This window comes from Magnolia sinica, chromosome 10, assembly GCF_029962835.1.
Source record: "Magnolia sinica isolate HGM2019 chromosome 10, MsV1, whole genome shotgun sequence".
In the NCBI taxonomy this organism is placed as follows: Eukaryota; Viridiplantae; Streptophyta; class Magnoliopsida; order Magnoliales; family Magnoliaceae; genus Magnolia; species Magnolia sinica.
In genome coordinates, this window is record NC_080582.1 from 78268206 (window position 1) to 78284235 (window position 16030).

Here is a 16030-nt window from a genome sequence, read left to right on the forward strand (position 1 = left end):
GATTTTCTATCCCACTGGATCAACGGTCTAGATCACTAGTCCATGGCCCCCACTTGTAGGATTTTGGGACTGTGCTCCATCCAATGTAGGTCCCTCCTACAGGACCTACCTAGATCTATCCAAGCTGTTTTCCACATGGTTGTCTGATATATTCAGGTGTACAATATTCAATGCTCCACAGGACCATGACAAAAGTCTTCGGTGCTAGTTACCCACCATGTTTATATTTTAAACAGTGGTGTCTCATCTACCGTACACATCACCGTCCAAATCGTAGGGCCCACCATGGAAGGTGCAAAGCCTTAAAAGTCACATTCCTCTACCAATCCTAACCATCCAATTAGCAATCTGAGAAATAAAAAAAATAAAAAGACGTCTGAATTCCAAAAGTAAAACTGGATGGTTGTCAATCGGTGTGGATTTCCCGTCCACGCTCCATCCACAACCAGGCCCAAAATAAGGACGGCCTGGATTTGCATACATTTACTCCACGTGTATAAAATATGAGACACCACAACTTAAAAGAAAATTTAAAATTTTACCACAATCTTTGTTTTTCAAAGTATCATAAGCGCTTCCTGAGGTGGATAAAGACCAAAATATCCCTTTTTTTCTTTAACAATGTGGCCTCCAGTATTGTGGGGCCCACATGTCGTGTGTATGCAATCCAAGCCCTACAACTGTTGTAGCCCACCAGAATGATCACATAAAAATTAAAAAAAAAAGAGAAAAAAAAAAGGCCACTCCAATCATGAGTTGGGTCAGACCATAGAAAACAAAGGATACCACTAAAAAAGTTTCAAATTCATGTATGGCCCACCTGCATAGTGACAAATGTGTCCTTGAGAATTTCCAAATTTGGAAATTTCAGTGTAGATTTTTAAATTTCGAGGTTTTTCTTGAAATATTACGAGAAAATCTCACCAAAAAAAAAATAAAAAAAATATTGGCTATAAATTAACAAACAATTTTAAAATCAAGTATATATTTTTAAATACTGAATTATTTAAAATTTTAAATAATTTGATGTAAACATCAGTATAATTACACAATAAAATTACAAAAAAAATAATAATTTGAAGTATGATGACATCCCTCAGTTAATTTTATCGAAGTTCTAAACTTACTGATTGTAACGCTCCAAAAACATAACACCCGAGTGACTCAGGTCTTAAGTTCTGAGATGTTAATCGCAGAAGGGTTGGGTCCATTCTCACCGATGCTGACAATGCCTCAATTTTAGACATGAGTTCGATGCTCAAGGTGTGCAAAATCGGACAGTTGTATAGGAATGCAACGCATGAGAAAAAATCCCTCACACGGATACTTAGTCAGATTAATATTTATCATATATATATATATATATAAATAAATTAGAATAATGCATTTCAAATTCAACAAATATCAAATAGAGAACTAGATAAATAAAGCATAAGCAATAGGGCAAATAACCCAAGTACAGAATCAAAATAGTGCCACATGATTTACACAAACCATAAAGCCAAACACAAAATGTCAACATTAAGAGAAAGCCAAAAAAAGAAAAAAGAAAAAAAGAAACTAATGGCTCGAGCTTCACTCAGCCCACTCTGATCTCCTATTGCGATCATCCAACTATCATTGATCCAACTTTAACCAGGCGATACTGCATCTTGTTTAAATGCATGAGTTCATGCACATATTCTTCGATCTGGGGATGTACATCCAGCCGAATCAAGAATGAACATTTCAAACAGTCAGCCCATTCAATGCAAAAGGGAATAAGTCTTTCAAATAATCAACCTATTCTCGTAAAAAGAGACTAAGTCTTTCAACCAGTTGACCTAGCTGAAAGATTCATTAATTCGAACAATACATTACCTTTTTAAATAGTTCATTAGGCACTCGATAACAGTGCCTTTTCTCGAATTCTAAACTTACTGATTGCAACGCCCCAAAAACACAACACCCGAGTATAATGACTTAGGTCTTAAATTCTGAGGTGTTAAACGCATAAGGGTCAGGTCCATTGGAGCCGATGGTGACAACGCCTCAATTTCAAACACCTGAGTTTGATGCTCAAGGTGTGCAAAAACCAACAATCATTTAGGAATGCCGCGCGTAAGAAAAAAAACTCCCACATGGATACTTAGTCAGATTAACATTCATCATATATACAAATAAATTAGAATAATGCATTTCAAATCCAGTGAATATCAAAGAGAGAACATGATAAATAAAGCATAAGTAATAGAGCAAATAACCTAAGTATATAATCAAAATAGTGCCACGGGATTTATACAAACCATAAATGAAGTGAAACATAAAATGTCAATATTAAGAGAAAGATATATATATATATATATATATATATATATATATATATATATATATATATATATATATATATATATATATATATATATATATAACGGCTCGAGCTTCGCTCAGCCTACTACGTATACGATCTCCTATTGCGATCATCCAACCATCCTTGATCCAACTCTAACCAGGCAATATTGCATCTTGTTTAAATGCATGGGTGCCTGCACATATTCTTCGATTTGGGGTTGTACATCCAGCCGGAGCAAGAATGCACCTTTCAAACAATCAACCCATTCAATGGAAAAGGGAATAGGTCTTTCAAATAGTCAACCTATTCTTGTAAAAAGAGACTGTCTGTCAACCAGTTGACCTAGCTCAAAGATTCGTTCGAACAGTACATTGCCTTTTTTAATAGTCTGTCAGACACCCGATAACGCCCGCGTGTAATGGATGCATGATTAATTCAACCTTTATTATTCCAATTCACAAACAATCCATTTATGCAAAATCGATCTCAATTAGAGGCCAACCGTAATTCAACAAGTAGGCCTTACCATCCCAAGATATGAATCTACTAACGGGTTTTTCCCAACAAAAGTCAACTAGGCAAGCCAATAATGTACAAATGATCCACCCAAATAAAACCAAAAAGGCATAATGATACACCAAGATGGTAAGTCTACAAGCAAATATAATTTGATCAAAACATGGGATGACCAATAGATTAATGTGTAATCTCATATATGCAAAAATTATATGAATCACAAGCATGGCAACCCGAGCACCTAGGTCAACCCATAATCGTGATTCCAAACGTCATAGCATGCCATATGGATGGATTACACTAAAGCATACCGTAATTATATGTCCACGTAAATCCTACGAGGTAAGGGACTAATTTAAGAACATTTGAATGTATTAAAAAGTGTATGTGTGTGATTTAACTTAAGCATTACATTAATCATGTTACGTGGTCATATCCAAGATTCTAAACATGTCATAGATTCTAATAGGGAACTAAGCATTCATAGATTTTAGCAATTCATCCTAAATTTAACGTATGAGTGATATATTAATAGGGTTATAGCATGATTATCAAATGTTGAGACTATTGCAATACTAAAAATGTTAAAGGAAAGCTTGAAGGTTAAATCTCACCTTAGAATTAGAGATTCTTGGCTCTGACGTAACCTCGATAGAGAGAACTTGAGAAAAGTAGCTTAAAATCCTAATTCAACGGTAATACATCGTTAATAACCTAGATTCTAACCTAATTAAACTTTAAATAAGAGTTTAAGGGTTTTACCTAACCCGATTTGATCAAGCCCTAATTCGATTGAGCTCACATGAAATTGACCTCGATCATGGCCCACGAACGAGAATGGGCTACATAAATTGCTTGTGGAGACCACGAACCTAACAATGAACAAATCCTAACATAAAAAACGCTAAAAATGGATGGAAATGAAAGGTTTTCCAACCCTAACAGCTATAAGGATGTTAAAAATAGGAGAAAGACACACATGCACTAAGGGAAGACTATTTACATCACTTATCAACAGATTTTACGGCTGGGGAAGATGTGAAACAACGAGAATGAATCGGATTCGACAAAGAACAGTTGGGTGTGACGATCTGCACCTGATCCCCGAGCTCACACTCTCTCCCTCGCTCCATCTCACTCACTTTTCCACTCTCTCAAGCTCTCTCCCCATCTCCCAAACATGGAAAATGAAAGAAATGGGCAAAAGCCCTTTTGAAGCCCCACTTGAAAATTGCGAGTGTTTTTAAAATCTGGAGGCTATCGGTCGGACCAACAACAGCTTTCAGTCGGACCGACATGAATCAATGATTGGCCGGTAAGACCGATAGATATCAAATCTGCCATATTTATGTGCTACTTAAGTTTGTTGATCTGATAGGGGCCAGAGTAGCCTCGAATTAGCCTAGTTCATATCCTCGAGGGCCTTATGGGTCTAGTTCTCATGCTGACCATTTACTCATACCAAGCCACTTATTCATTGAAATGGAGCATCAACTCCCGGTCAGACACCAAAGCCATCTGAATCAGAGCGTTTGGCGGTTTAAGCTCTAGTTTTAAGTTAGTGGGGTTGAATGACGATTCGACTGACCAGCACTGAAGTTTGATCAAATGTATTTACAGGCTAACTTTCAACTGAATAATCAATTTGATGTTTGTTTGATAGATCCTATTGGATCAGACATCCGAACTAGCAGGCGGGGGATTCGGGGAGTTCGAGTCCCACCGGTGATCTAATGCGGTTCATCTAGTTGGGGCACGGGGTTTGACTGAGCTACAGGCTTCTAAGTCAGGCTTTGACCCATGAATTTCTAGGTCTTCAAGTACAGATGGGTGCAAGCACATGTAGCTTCCTATTTTAACCCAAACTCCTATGGTTAGAGTTGGGCATCAAGTCGAGTCAGACCGAGTATGGGTTGTCCCGACTCGATTTAGTTTTGAAATAAACCTGACTCGAACTTGACCTAACTCGATACGGAGCCCAACATGCCTGATCGGATCCGAGTCTGGGTTTGGCCTGTACTAATCCAAACCAAATACCCGGTCACAAGGATTGAATCGGGTCAAGTTGGCACTGTGTCGGGTCGGGTGCAGTGGGTATCCACGGGCTGAAATCACAACTTAAAACCTAGGTCCACCTACTAGAAATACAACCTCTCCATCTGCTACTCGGCATCTCATATCTAACACGTCAAATCTAGGGTATATATGTGTACAAGCCGGGTTTCGGATCGAGTCAAGTTAGTACCAAGTTAGATTTGGGGTCAAGTCGAGTCGAGTTACTGGGTGGATTGGACAAAGTCTACTCGGTTTGGATTGACTCACCCACTCGATTCAAATCGAGTTGAGTCTGAATGGGTCGAACGAGTTGAGTTCGCCGAATTGAGTTATCTCGAGCCCAACTCTACCTACATTAACACTAGAGGACATCTAATACTGGAGTATTAGAGGGTCGGGCTATTACACTAAGTCAACTTGGTGAATTTTTTAGTTGGGTATCTGGAAAACTCAGTATTAAGCCTGACTTGACTAGATAGTTCAATCAACTAGGCACTATATAACTCAAACCGAGTCACTTAAATTATTATTCTTATTAGGATTTATTAGCCACCGTAGTTTTTCAATTTATAATAATTAAATATTGAGTTCAATTAAGTCTTTAAGTCAACTCGACCTATGTGAAGTCAATTCAAATATTCCAATTTTTGAACTATATATGAAGTTTCTTCACAAAAATATCATTTTAAACATTTCCACATTATTTATCAATGAATGTCCACATGATGATTAGATCCATCTAATTTTTGTTCGCCTTTTTATCGTGATGGTGTGCACTTGTTGTATAGATAGAGCACATGGGCTAGACTCCACTTTTAGAAAATTAAAAATAAAAGGATCCAACCGCACCATAATGATCATTTCACCTCTTAAGAATCGTGTTACAATAATCGTATAAAAAAAAAACATTATTTGAAAAAATATGATTTCTTAAGGTTCAAGTTAGAACATAGTGGAATTATGTTTGGTTTTATAAATTCTATCCAGTGTTTAGAAATGATAAGAAGAATTAAATTAATCTAAGTATTTGATCTTTTAATCCTAACATGAGAAATAATCATATTTCTAGTAGAATTCAAAATGGAATACATGTGGTCCCACATTAACACGTGTATTTTATCCACACGGTCTATCATATACACCCTTTATACATAACACCCTAGTTGCATATAAATACAAGTGAACAAGCATCAATTGTGAAATCTAGTCAATTGATTATAATTCTAATTTTTACCTAATGTTAATTTCACATGAAACGGTATTTTTCTCAAAGGAGGAATTCAATCCCAAATGTAAGTAATGTCCAACTATCATAAAATACCTTGTTTCATATATATATATAGGGAAATGCTCACCTGTGAACGTACGAACTTTTTTGAGAACCCATCATACGTGATGTGGATCCGAAATCTGAACCGTTCATGTGAAGAAGCACCTCCTGAAACCCCCAGGGCCTAAGTTTTACTTTGATCTAAAACTTTGATGGGCCATTAAAAATGAAAACAGTTTCCTTCCTTGATTTGCATTTCTCTTTGCTATGGCCTCCCAGAATATTAGATTGGGGTGAAAATTTGTCACATGGGGTTTTATGGGATTCCGCATCACATGGACCGTTCAGATTAGATACTCATGGCACGTGTGCAAAGGTGCGCACGTGCGTAGGTGTGCAGGGGAGCATGACTCTCTATATATATATATATATATATATAAGTGAAATCGAACTATTTTTTTTTTCCAACAATGGTAATAAAGCATTAAAAAAAGAGGAGTTTTTAGCTGTGTCCTCCAAGTATTAGGACATAAGGTAGTACGCCCATTTTCCACTCAATCCACAAAGACATAAGAGTCTCTTTATTGAAAGGGAGAAAGAAACGACAGGGAGAGGAGACGAAAGCAGAAGCCGCTTAGAGACGCCCATAGCCGGCCCACCTTCAGATTTGCCAAACCACTCCCTTCCAAATCCCAGCTTTGCCGCCCCTTCCCTTTTCCTTTATAACTCCTCTCCTTCAAAGACCAAGTCATCTCTCTCTCTCTCTCTCTCTCTCTCTCTCTCTCTCTCTCTGGTGAAGACTAATGGCGAAGATTTCACAACAACAACAACAGCAGAAGAACACCAACAACAACAGCAATGGCAACAACAACAACAACAGCAATCTTACTACGACTACCACAACGAAAATGAAACGAACGAGGAAAAGCGTCCCCAGAGACTCTCCCCCTCAACGCAGCTCCATTTTCCGGGGTGTCACGAGGTCCTCACGTGACCATCGAATTTTCTTATCTTTTCCATTTTCAGTTCATTTTATCTCGTGGCCCTTTTGTGTATGATTCTTCCATGCATCGAATCAGAAGTCACGTGACCACTGATTTCTCTTTTTATTGTTTATACACTGTTGTTATCATGGTCACGTTCTTTCCACCTAGCAATGTTGCAGGTGGGACCAATGTCCTAATATCTCCCATGTCAGTGATCCAACGGTTAGGATCTTCTGATGGGGGAGATTTTTTGGGTAATTTACATCACCTGAAGGTGGGCCACACTAGTATACATCTAACACTGTCACGTGATCATGATTTTTTATTTATTTTTAATCTGTTCGGTCGTGTATGAATCCTTCAGGCATCGATGGACTGGTCGATATGAAGCTCATCTCTGGGATAAGAACTGCTGGAATGAATCCCAAAATAAGAAAGGAAGACAAGGTTCATTGAATTTTCTTTCTCTTTTTTTTTTATTTTTCATTTTAATTTTATTTAATGATTTTTTCCTAATTTTCTTTTTTAATTTCTTTTTCATTGGGTGATGTTTGGAAATGGAAATCAAATGGAGTACAGTCTATTTAGGTGAGTTTGATTGGTATTCTTTATTTATTTGAATTTTTTTTATTTAAATTCAAACTTAAAAATATTGCAGGAGAAAACCCAAAAAGAATCTTAAATTTAAAAAAAAAAAGAAAATCTCAAAATATAAAGAAATTGCTTTTGGGTTTTTCTAAGAGGATATAGTAGCATTGAGATTTGTGCTTGTTTGGCTGTCTTACTATTAGATTTTATTTAAATTGAGATTTCTTCTTCTTTTGGGTGTTTTTTTTAATAGGTGCTTATGACGATGAAGAAGCAGCTGCACATGCATATGACTTGGCAGCATTGAAGTACTGGGGCCAAGACACCATCCTCAACTTTCCTGTAACCATTCTTCCTTTTTTCTTTCTTTCTCTGATTTTTTTTTTTAGGTGCGCACAAATCTCCTACCAAAGAGTAACTTTTGGTGGGAATCCGAACGCACATTTTAAAATGGACATCAGAAAATTCAGTTTTTTTCTTTTTTTTTGGGTTGTGAATCTCAATACAAATTCCAAAACAAATATTTGAAAATTCTGTTTTTCTTGAAATGCTTCTAGATTCTCACCAACGGTCTTGGAATGGTGTGGGAGATAATGTGCACACCAACAATTTTGTTTTTCCGTGCGCCCATCATCAAACAACCGTTGGTGGGAATCTCAACACGCATGTCAAAACAAACATTTGAAAATTCAGTTTTTATTTTTTCTTGAAATGGTTATTAATTCCCACCAATGTTCATAAAATGGTAGGAGATAATGTGCGCACCAACAATCCGTGATCCGTACGTGTATTGAATTCGGTGCTCCTTACTGATTTTATTTTATCATTTGTAATGTAGTTAACGACTTACAGCGAAGAACTGAAAGAAATGGATGGACAGTCCAAAGAAGAATACATAGGATCTTTGAGAAGGTAATGTGATTTTTATTAAAGAGAAGATATGGGCCAAAAATTACAGTGATTGAGTGATCCTGACCACCCAATTGGAGGGCTATTAAATGGACGGTTTAAGATCAAATGGTTAGTGTGATTTAAGGCTGTACTTCATTCACAATGGGACCACGATTTAAATGGTATTGATTTCCATACATGTTCGCCGTTTGGGTGGACGGGTCACCACCATTTAAAAGGGAGATGGGGTGACACATGGCAAACATGGGTCAGATGTGAAAGTTCATTCTGTTAAGTCGAATAGTGGGGACGATAACAAGCAACGACTCCCATTCAATGAGAAAAAAGAAGGTTCATTTATTAGATGGTTAGGATAGTCTCCGATCATGTCAACCTTTTTTGTTAGTGGCTAATAAATGGTGGGCCCACGGGATGCATGGTTCAGATCATACACGTGTGCCATGTGGTAAGCGTACGATGAGGATGCACGGAAACTGTGCATCCCTTTTTTTAAATGGTGGTGGTGAACTGTCACTGTAGCTTAAGCCTTTGATTAATATAAAAGAGAAAAAAAAAAGACTAATTAAATTGAGAATGTCTCAAGTCCGGTCAGTTGGACCAGAAGTTAAGATCCACCCGGTTGATAAATTCAAGATATTAACTGGATGCATCATCCAACCGTCCAATAGGTTGGACCGACCATGAAGATCACCTTCTTCCAAATTCAGCCATCAATACTAATGAAGTGGATCAGAATTATATTTTTCTATTACCTATAGTTAGATATTGTTCTCTACAGTCTGGCCCACTTGGTGAATTTATGGTGCTAATTTTAAAATTGGGAGATTCTCATGCTGGGGTCAATCTATTGGAAGGATTGGATGTCAGATGTATTTAACAGTTTAATAGTTTTTCTCAAGTTGGACTGTAGCGTGTGGTCCAACCGGTTGGACTTGAGACCTTCTCATTAAAATGATTTTATATTTATTTATTTTTATGGATTTTAATTGCAGGAAAAGCAGCGGATTTTCTCGTGGAGTCTCTAAATACAGAGGTGTTGCAAGGTAATTAATAAATTAATAATATATAGATGTAAATATCCGGTGCTCTCAAGAGAAATGTAAATTATAGTGCTCCTAGTTGCATCGGTTCACTTGGACAGTCCAATCGATCCATCTGAACCGTCCATTGTGTCCAGAGAACTTTTCAAAAGATACCCAGAAAATATTACAGCGATCAGATGGTTTAATCCATCGTTGATGAGGCCTTCTTTTTATAGACTTCCTTTTTCCAAGCCATGGATGGGACGGTTATGATTACCTAATAAAAGTGATTATTTTAGAATCATAAGCAATCCATGATGGTCCCTAACAAATAGATGTATCAGATTGTCAATTAAACCTATTTTGTGTAAATGATCTTGACCATCAATGCTAAAGTCCATTGATCAAACGGTTAATATTTCTCCAATCTGATTTCCATTTGTATGGTATCTCATGATATGTGCCTTGGGCCTAATGAACAGTCTGGATCGATGAATTGAAATGTCTTAAGTGCTCCAATGCAACTACCAGCACTTATATCTTATAGTGCTAAGCAATATCGGAGCAACTCATATCAACCTGTTGATTTATTTTTTTTGGTTTTTCATGTTGTCTATGATGTGGCTCACCTGATAGTTGGATCGACTTAATTTTTGAATATTCCATTACCGTGGAAGTATTAACTTCCTAGGGACCAAATAAATTTTGTGGGCCCCATTTTCAGAATGTTATAATGCAAGCTATTGTTGCGGGCCCCACTGTGTTGTTTTAATAACTTCCACTCGGACCATCTTGTGAACCATTTCTCGTTTGGTAGTGGGTCAAAAAATCAGGTCAGTTCATAACTCAGGTGGGCCACACCAGCAGGAAAAGTAGAGAGGAGACACTGACCCTTGATTTTCGATAAGGTCCCACCGTCTTGAGATTTCACTGTTTTAATCTTTTCTTTTATCTTTGCAGACATCATCACAATGGAAGATGGGAAGCTCGAATTGGAAGAGTATTCGGCAACAAATACCTCTACCTTGGAACTTATGGTACACTATCTTTCCCTCTCTCTTATCATCATCGCATGTGACATTCACGTACGGCTATCTGGACCATCCTAACCCTCCAATTAGTGGCTCTATATAACATCATCTTCTAACCAGCCATTGGACGGTGATGGATGCGACGAAAACACTGGGCCATAGCTCCAGCGCTCGCTTACCAAAATATGACTATCAACTACACAAATGAAAACTAAGTCATTTTAGTTGAGACGTACCGTGAAAGCCATTCAACTCGGACGCATACTGACAGGTTCTGTGGGGCCCACCATGATGTATGTGTTGTGTCTACACCGTCCATTCATTTTTATAGAACATTTTAAGGCATGAGACAAAGAATAAGTTAGATCCAAATCTGGAGTGGACCCCACCACAGAAAACAGTGGGGAGAGGGACCTCCACCGTTGAAACCTTCCTAAGGTCCACTATGATGTTTATCTGAGACCCACCTGTTTATAAATTAAGACACAAATGAAAGAATGGAAAAAAAATAAATTTCAGCTTGATCTTTATCTGAGATCTAACCTATTTATAAGTTAAGACACATGAAAGAAAGGAGAAAAACAAATTTCAGCTTGATCGAAAACTTTTGCGACCCTAGGAAATTATTAATGGTGGGCGTAACTCTCTCTATTGTTTTCTGTGGTGAGGTTCCCTCGAGCTTTGTATTTGACTCATACTTTGTATCATTCACTAAAATGATATCTGATAAGTTCAAAAACTTGGTGACGTCACTTCAATAGCCAGTCTGGCTGCTCAACCTGTCGCTATCTAATCCGCGTCCATTCAACTCATTTCACCCGAACCGATTTTCTAAGCTATTCACAGTGTGACACGTGTCAGAATATCACAGTGCCGGTGCCAACCAGTTTGGCTAGTGGTTGGTGCAACGAGGACCCGGCCATGATGTATGTGTTTTATCTACGCCGTCCATCCATTTTAAAAGATAATTTTAGGGCTTTATCCGAAAAATGAGGTATGTCTAAATATCAGGTGGACCACACCATAGGAAAACAGTTTTGATTGAACCTCCACCGTTAAAAACCTCCTGGGCCCACTGTAATGGTTATTTGACAACTACTAATCTTTTGATTAGGTCATACAGACTTGGATGAAGGGAAAAAATATATATCAGCTTGATTCAAAAATATTATGGCCCCCCAAGAAGTTTTTAATGGTGAGCGTTCAATCAACACTGTGCGGTCCACTTGAGATTTCAATCAACCTCATTTTTGGGATCGTACCATAAAATGATCTGGAAGAATGTGTGGACGGCAGGGATGAAACACTTACATCCTGGTGGGGCCCACAGAGAACCGACCAATAGCCATTGGCTAGTGGCAGGGTGCGTAGCCGATCCGTTTCCAGATGACTGACCACTTCGTGATGACAGTTTTATGCTGAAATAAATTAGCAAGTAACAAGTAGTGGACAACCTAACTCTTACCTACATTAGATGCGCATGACCATTAAGTCCAATCAATGGTCACGTCTTGTGGGGCCCACAGCCCTAAAATTGCACCGATCATCTGTTTCTGACCGTCCAATCAATTGCCCAAATGGTTTCACAAAGTGGGTCACGGGGCCCACCAAACGCCCACGGATCCAACGGTTTATATCATGCAGTCCACGTGATCATCACAATGGTGGGGCCCACCTTATGAAACACTTAGATGTCCCACACACTTTCCAGGAGGTGCATGTCGGAGCATTGACATTTCAGTCAATCGCGACAAAAAACAAAGGGAATCCATCAATTCAGTAGTTGGGGGGAGTACCAAACTCAACGGTTTTTTAAAATCTACAATAATATTTCCAACCCTCCACCGAATTTCTCACCCCATTCAATTGACTTCCGAACTCTACGGTCGCGATCAGCGTGGGAGCCTTTTCCATTTCGTCGAGTATGGACAACATAATCCATCTGCCCCTGTCAGAAACAAAGTACCATACGAGCAGTGTGGGCCCCACCTATGATGTCTATTTAATATCCACTTTAGCTCAGTGGGGTCCACCTAGTGACTGGGTGGATGGCATATATACAACACGGTGGACCCCACATTCCCTCCAGTGTGGCCACCTGAGTTATGGACCAAGTTGGATTTGAAATCTTCCCCTAACATGTGGGGTTTAGGGGTGTACGACAGAGCTCGACTCTGCTCGGCTTGGCTTGGCTACTAGTTGACCCTAAGTTGAACTTGGATCGGCTCAATTCAGTTCAGTTAGCAGCTGGGGCTAGTTCGAACTGAATTAGCTTGTGCAGCATTTTCATAAACACATGAATTACACCTTTAAAATTTCATTATATGTAAACAACAATAGTGATTTTACAAATATGTTGTCAAAGACTTTCTAAGCAGCATAAAAATTAAGAAAAAAATAGCATTTGTTTCGTATACATACCTTTCCTGCCACCTGCCACACTTGGTTGAGTAATTTCATCAAATATTTAGTGAGTAACATCAATATCAAAGTAACCGTGTCATTGAACTGGTTTGATCCGAGTCGAGTCTAGCTGGGGTGCTCAAATTTATTTTTGAGCTCAAAAAATCAGCTTGACTCGACTCGAACTCAGCTTCAAACCAAGTTGAGCAAGCTAACCGAGCTAACTCTGTTCATGTATACCCCTAACGAGGGTGCATAAATGGTTGGATGCCATGCAAATGTTATAGTGAGCCCCACATATCTCCGATGTAGTCATTTCATTAATGGGCAATTTAGATTATTGATTTCAATAATAATATAAAGGAAAAGTGTAATATTTAATATTTTATTATTATCTAATAATATTTTAAATTTAAATTTAAATAATAATGTGTATGAATATAATGATCTAACACTTATGATTGACAAACCAAACCTAAATATTTACTGTTACAGCTGACTTTATAATAATTGCACTTTTATTATGCATACACCAGGCCCATCTATGTGTTTTATAGGAATGCACATGTAAATTAACCCTGACGCATGCATGGAACCCAATCAAACTGTCTGGATAGTGGGCCCCACTTTAGATGGGCCATTAATGGACAATCGCAATGATCTGCGGTTCTAGCCGGAATGTTAGTGAAAGTCTAATGTGGGATGTGAAAATTAGCCAACGGTCACAATTCAACGAACAAGTGTCCATGACTTGGAGGTTAGAATCTGATTGTCCACTGATTAAATGGTCAGGATTGTCCAATCACTTTCCGTTTTCAGGACATGCCCCTGTACACAATGGGCCACTAGATGGACGGTCTTGATTACATGCAAGGGAAAATGCTAAACACACAGACAGGAGCATGCGCATTGTTGTATATATGATACTCGGGCGGTGAATGGTGCTTATATGCAGGCACTCGGAGATGGTACACGTGGCATACATAAACTCAAATCATTCGTTGCATGTTGTTGAAATAAGACCAACGGATGATTTTCATCTTTCACGGTCCAATAAATGTCTACCAATCCGTTAGTCAGATAATCAAATAAGCTCCATTTTTTGTTCACGATACATCTATATTGGGTACCGTAATTTGGACGGTTTGATTTGATTATTTGTAAGCAATTTATTAGTACTTTCTAAGTGCCTGCGTATCATCCATCACAGTCTGCCAGAGTATCAAAGTTTCTCTTTAAATTTACGAAAATAACCTCAACGTTTGGTTTTATTTCCACAGCCACCCAGGAAGAAGCAGCTACCGCGTACGACATGGCCGCGATCGAGTACCGTGGACTTAACGCCGTTACGAACTTCGATCTCAGCCGTTACATCAAATGGCTACGTCCCAACCCCCAAAACCCTAACCCTAACGCTAGCTCCGACCCCGCAAACCCTAACCCTAGCCCCAGCGCCGACCTAGGTCTGGGGTTCCTCCGCCAACGCCAAGCCGGCGCCGCCGACGCGGCGCCCCCGCCACGCCCGGCCGGTGGCGCTGCGGCTTCATCGGCGCTGGGGCTCCTGCTGCAGTCATCCAAGTTCAAGGAGATGCTGGAGATGACGTCGGCCGCAGACTGCCCGTCGACACCGCCGGAATCTGACAACCCGCGGCGCTGCAGCTTCCCGGAAGACATACAGACCTACTTCGAGTGCCAGTACAACGGGGAAGGGGATGACGTCATCTTCGGCGATCTGAACTCCTTCGCACCGCCGATGTTCGAGTGCGAGCTGGAGGTGGAGTGAAAAAGATCGGCGATTATTTGAGCGGTGTGAATACGAGGGAAGCGACGAGAAGGGGAGATTCTTTTTGGACGGTTGTGATCGGTCTGATGTAGATAGACTATAAAGATTCATCATTATTCTAATTTATTTTCAAATAACGGACACGTGGCGGTTTAAGGGTTTAAGATGGTGGGTTTTTTTTTTTTTTTTTTTTTTTAAAAATTATTGGAATTTTCATAATAGAAGAAATATCGCAATCGTTATTTTTATTTTTATTCTTTTTTCATAATGTGGTATGGACAGGGATGTGATTATAGTGGATGTTACCGTACACTCAGTAAATCTGGACCATTCAAATGGTGGGTCCCACAGCGAATTGCCTCTGGTGAAAAAATGGAAATCAGATTGAATAAACTCTATGGTTTTTCTTGCGTGGTCCCCCAGACACTGCAAGGTTCGCCAGATGGACGTTCTGGATTTACTAAAGAAAATGGCATCCAAGCAGCATTTGAAGATAAATGAGTTTTTGTTTTAACTGATTTCAGGATTTCTGTTTTACCTGTTTGTACTGAAGAAATGATTTTTGGACCATCTTGAAAGTAACTTAACAGCGACCCAAACCTTCAGCATCAACGCTTATGCGGATTAGATACTGACAGGTTGAGTAGCGAGACCTGCTACTGAAGTGACGTCACCAAGTTATGTGGGCCCCACTATGATGTATTTGTTATATCCAAACCGTCCATCCATTTAAAGAGATCATTTTAGGGCATGAGACAAAGAATGAGGCAGATCAAAAGCTTGAGTAGACCCTCCACAGAAAAGAGTGAGTAGAGTGATGCCTACCGTTGAAACCTTCCTAAGGCCTGCCATGATGTTTATTTGAGATTCAACCTGTTAATAAGTTAACATAGACATGAAAGATGGGAAAACACAAATATCAACTTGATTTAAAACTTTTGTAGCCATTAGAAGTCTTTAACAGTGGTTGTTGCTCTCCCCACTGTTTTCTATGGTGGTGTCCACTCCAGCTTTGGATCGGACTCATTCTTTGGCTCATATCCTAAAATGATCTCTGCAAATGGATGGACGGTGTGGATACAAAACATACATAATGGTGGGGCTTCTAAAACTTGGTGATGTAACTTCACCA

At 39.0% G+C, this 16030-nt stretch overlaps 1 protein-coding gene across 1 annotated transcript; it reads left to right on the top strand.

Moving 5' to 3' along the window:
- The first annotated feature begins 6755 nt into the window (after positions 1-6755).
- LOC131217079 (AP2-like ethylene-responsive transcription factor At1g16060) lies at positions 6756-15414 on the top strand. The gene is made up of 8 exons (XM_058211822.1): positions 6756-7155; positions 7524-7606; positions 7739-7747; positions 8001-8089; positions 8586-8659; positions 9652-9702; positions 10642-10718; positions 14396-15414. The coding sequence occupies exons 1-8, from the start codon at positions 6977-6979 to the stop codon at positions 14896-14898; spliced, it is 1065 nt and encodes a 354-aa protein (XP_058067805.1). The 5' UTR covers positions 6756-6976; the 3' UTR covers positions 14899-15414.
- Positions 15415-16030: the final 616 nt, after the last annotated feature.

Coding starts and splice junctions, on each gene's coding strand:
- LOC131217079 (XM_058211822.1), top strand. CDS start 6,977: ATGGCGAAGATTTCACAACAACAACAACAGCAGAAGAACACCAACAAC. Junction 7,156..7,523: donor ATTTTCCGGGGTGTCACGAG/GTCCTCACGTGA, acceptor TGAATCCTTCAG/GCATCGATGGACTGGTCGAT. Junction 10,719..14,395: donor CCTCTACCTTGGAACTTATG/GTACACTATCTT, acceptor TTATTTCCACAG/CCACCCAGGAAGAAGCAGCT.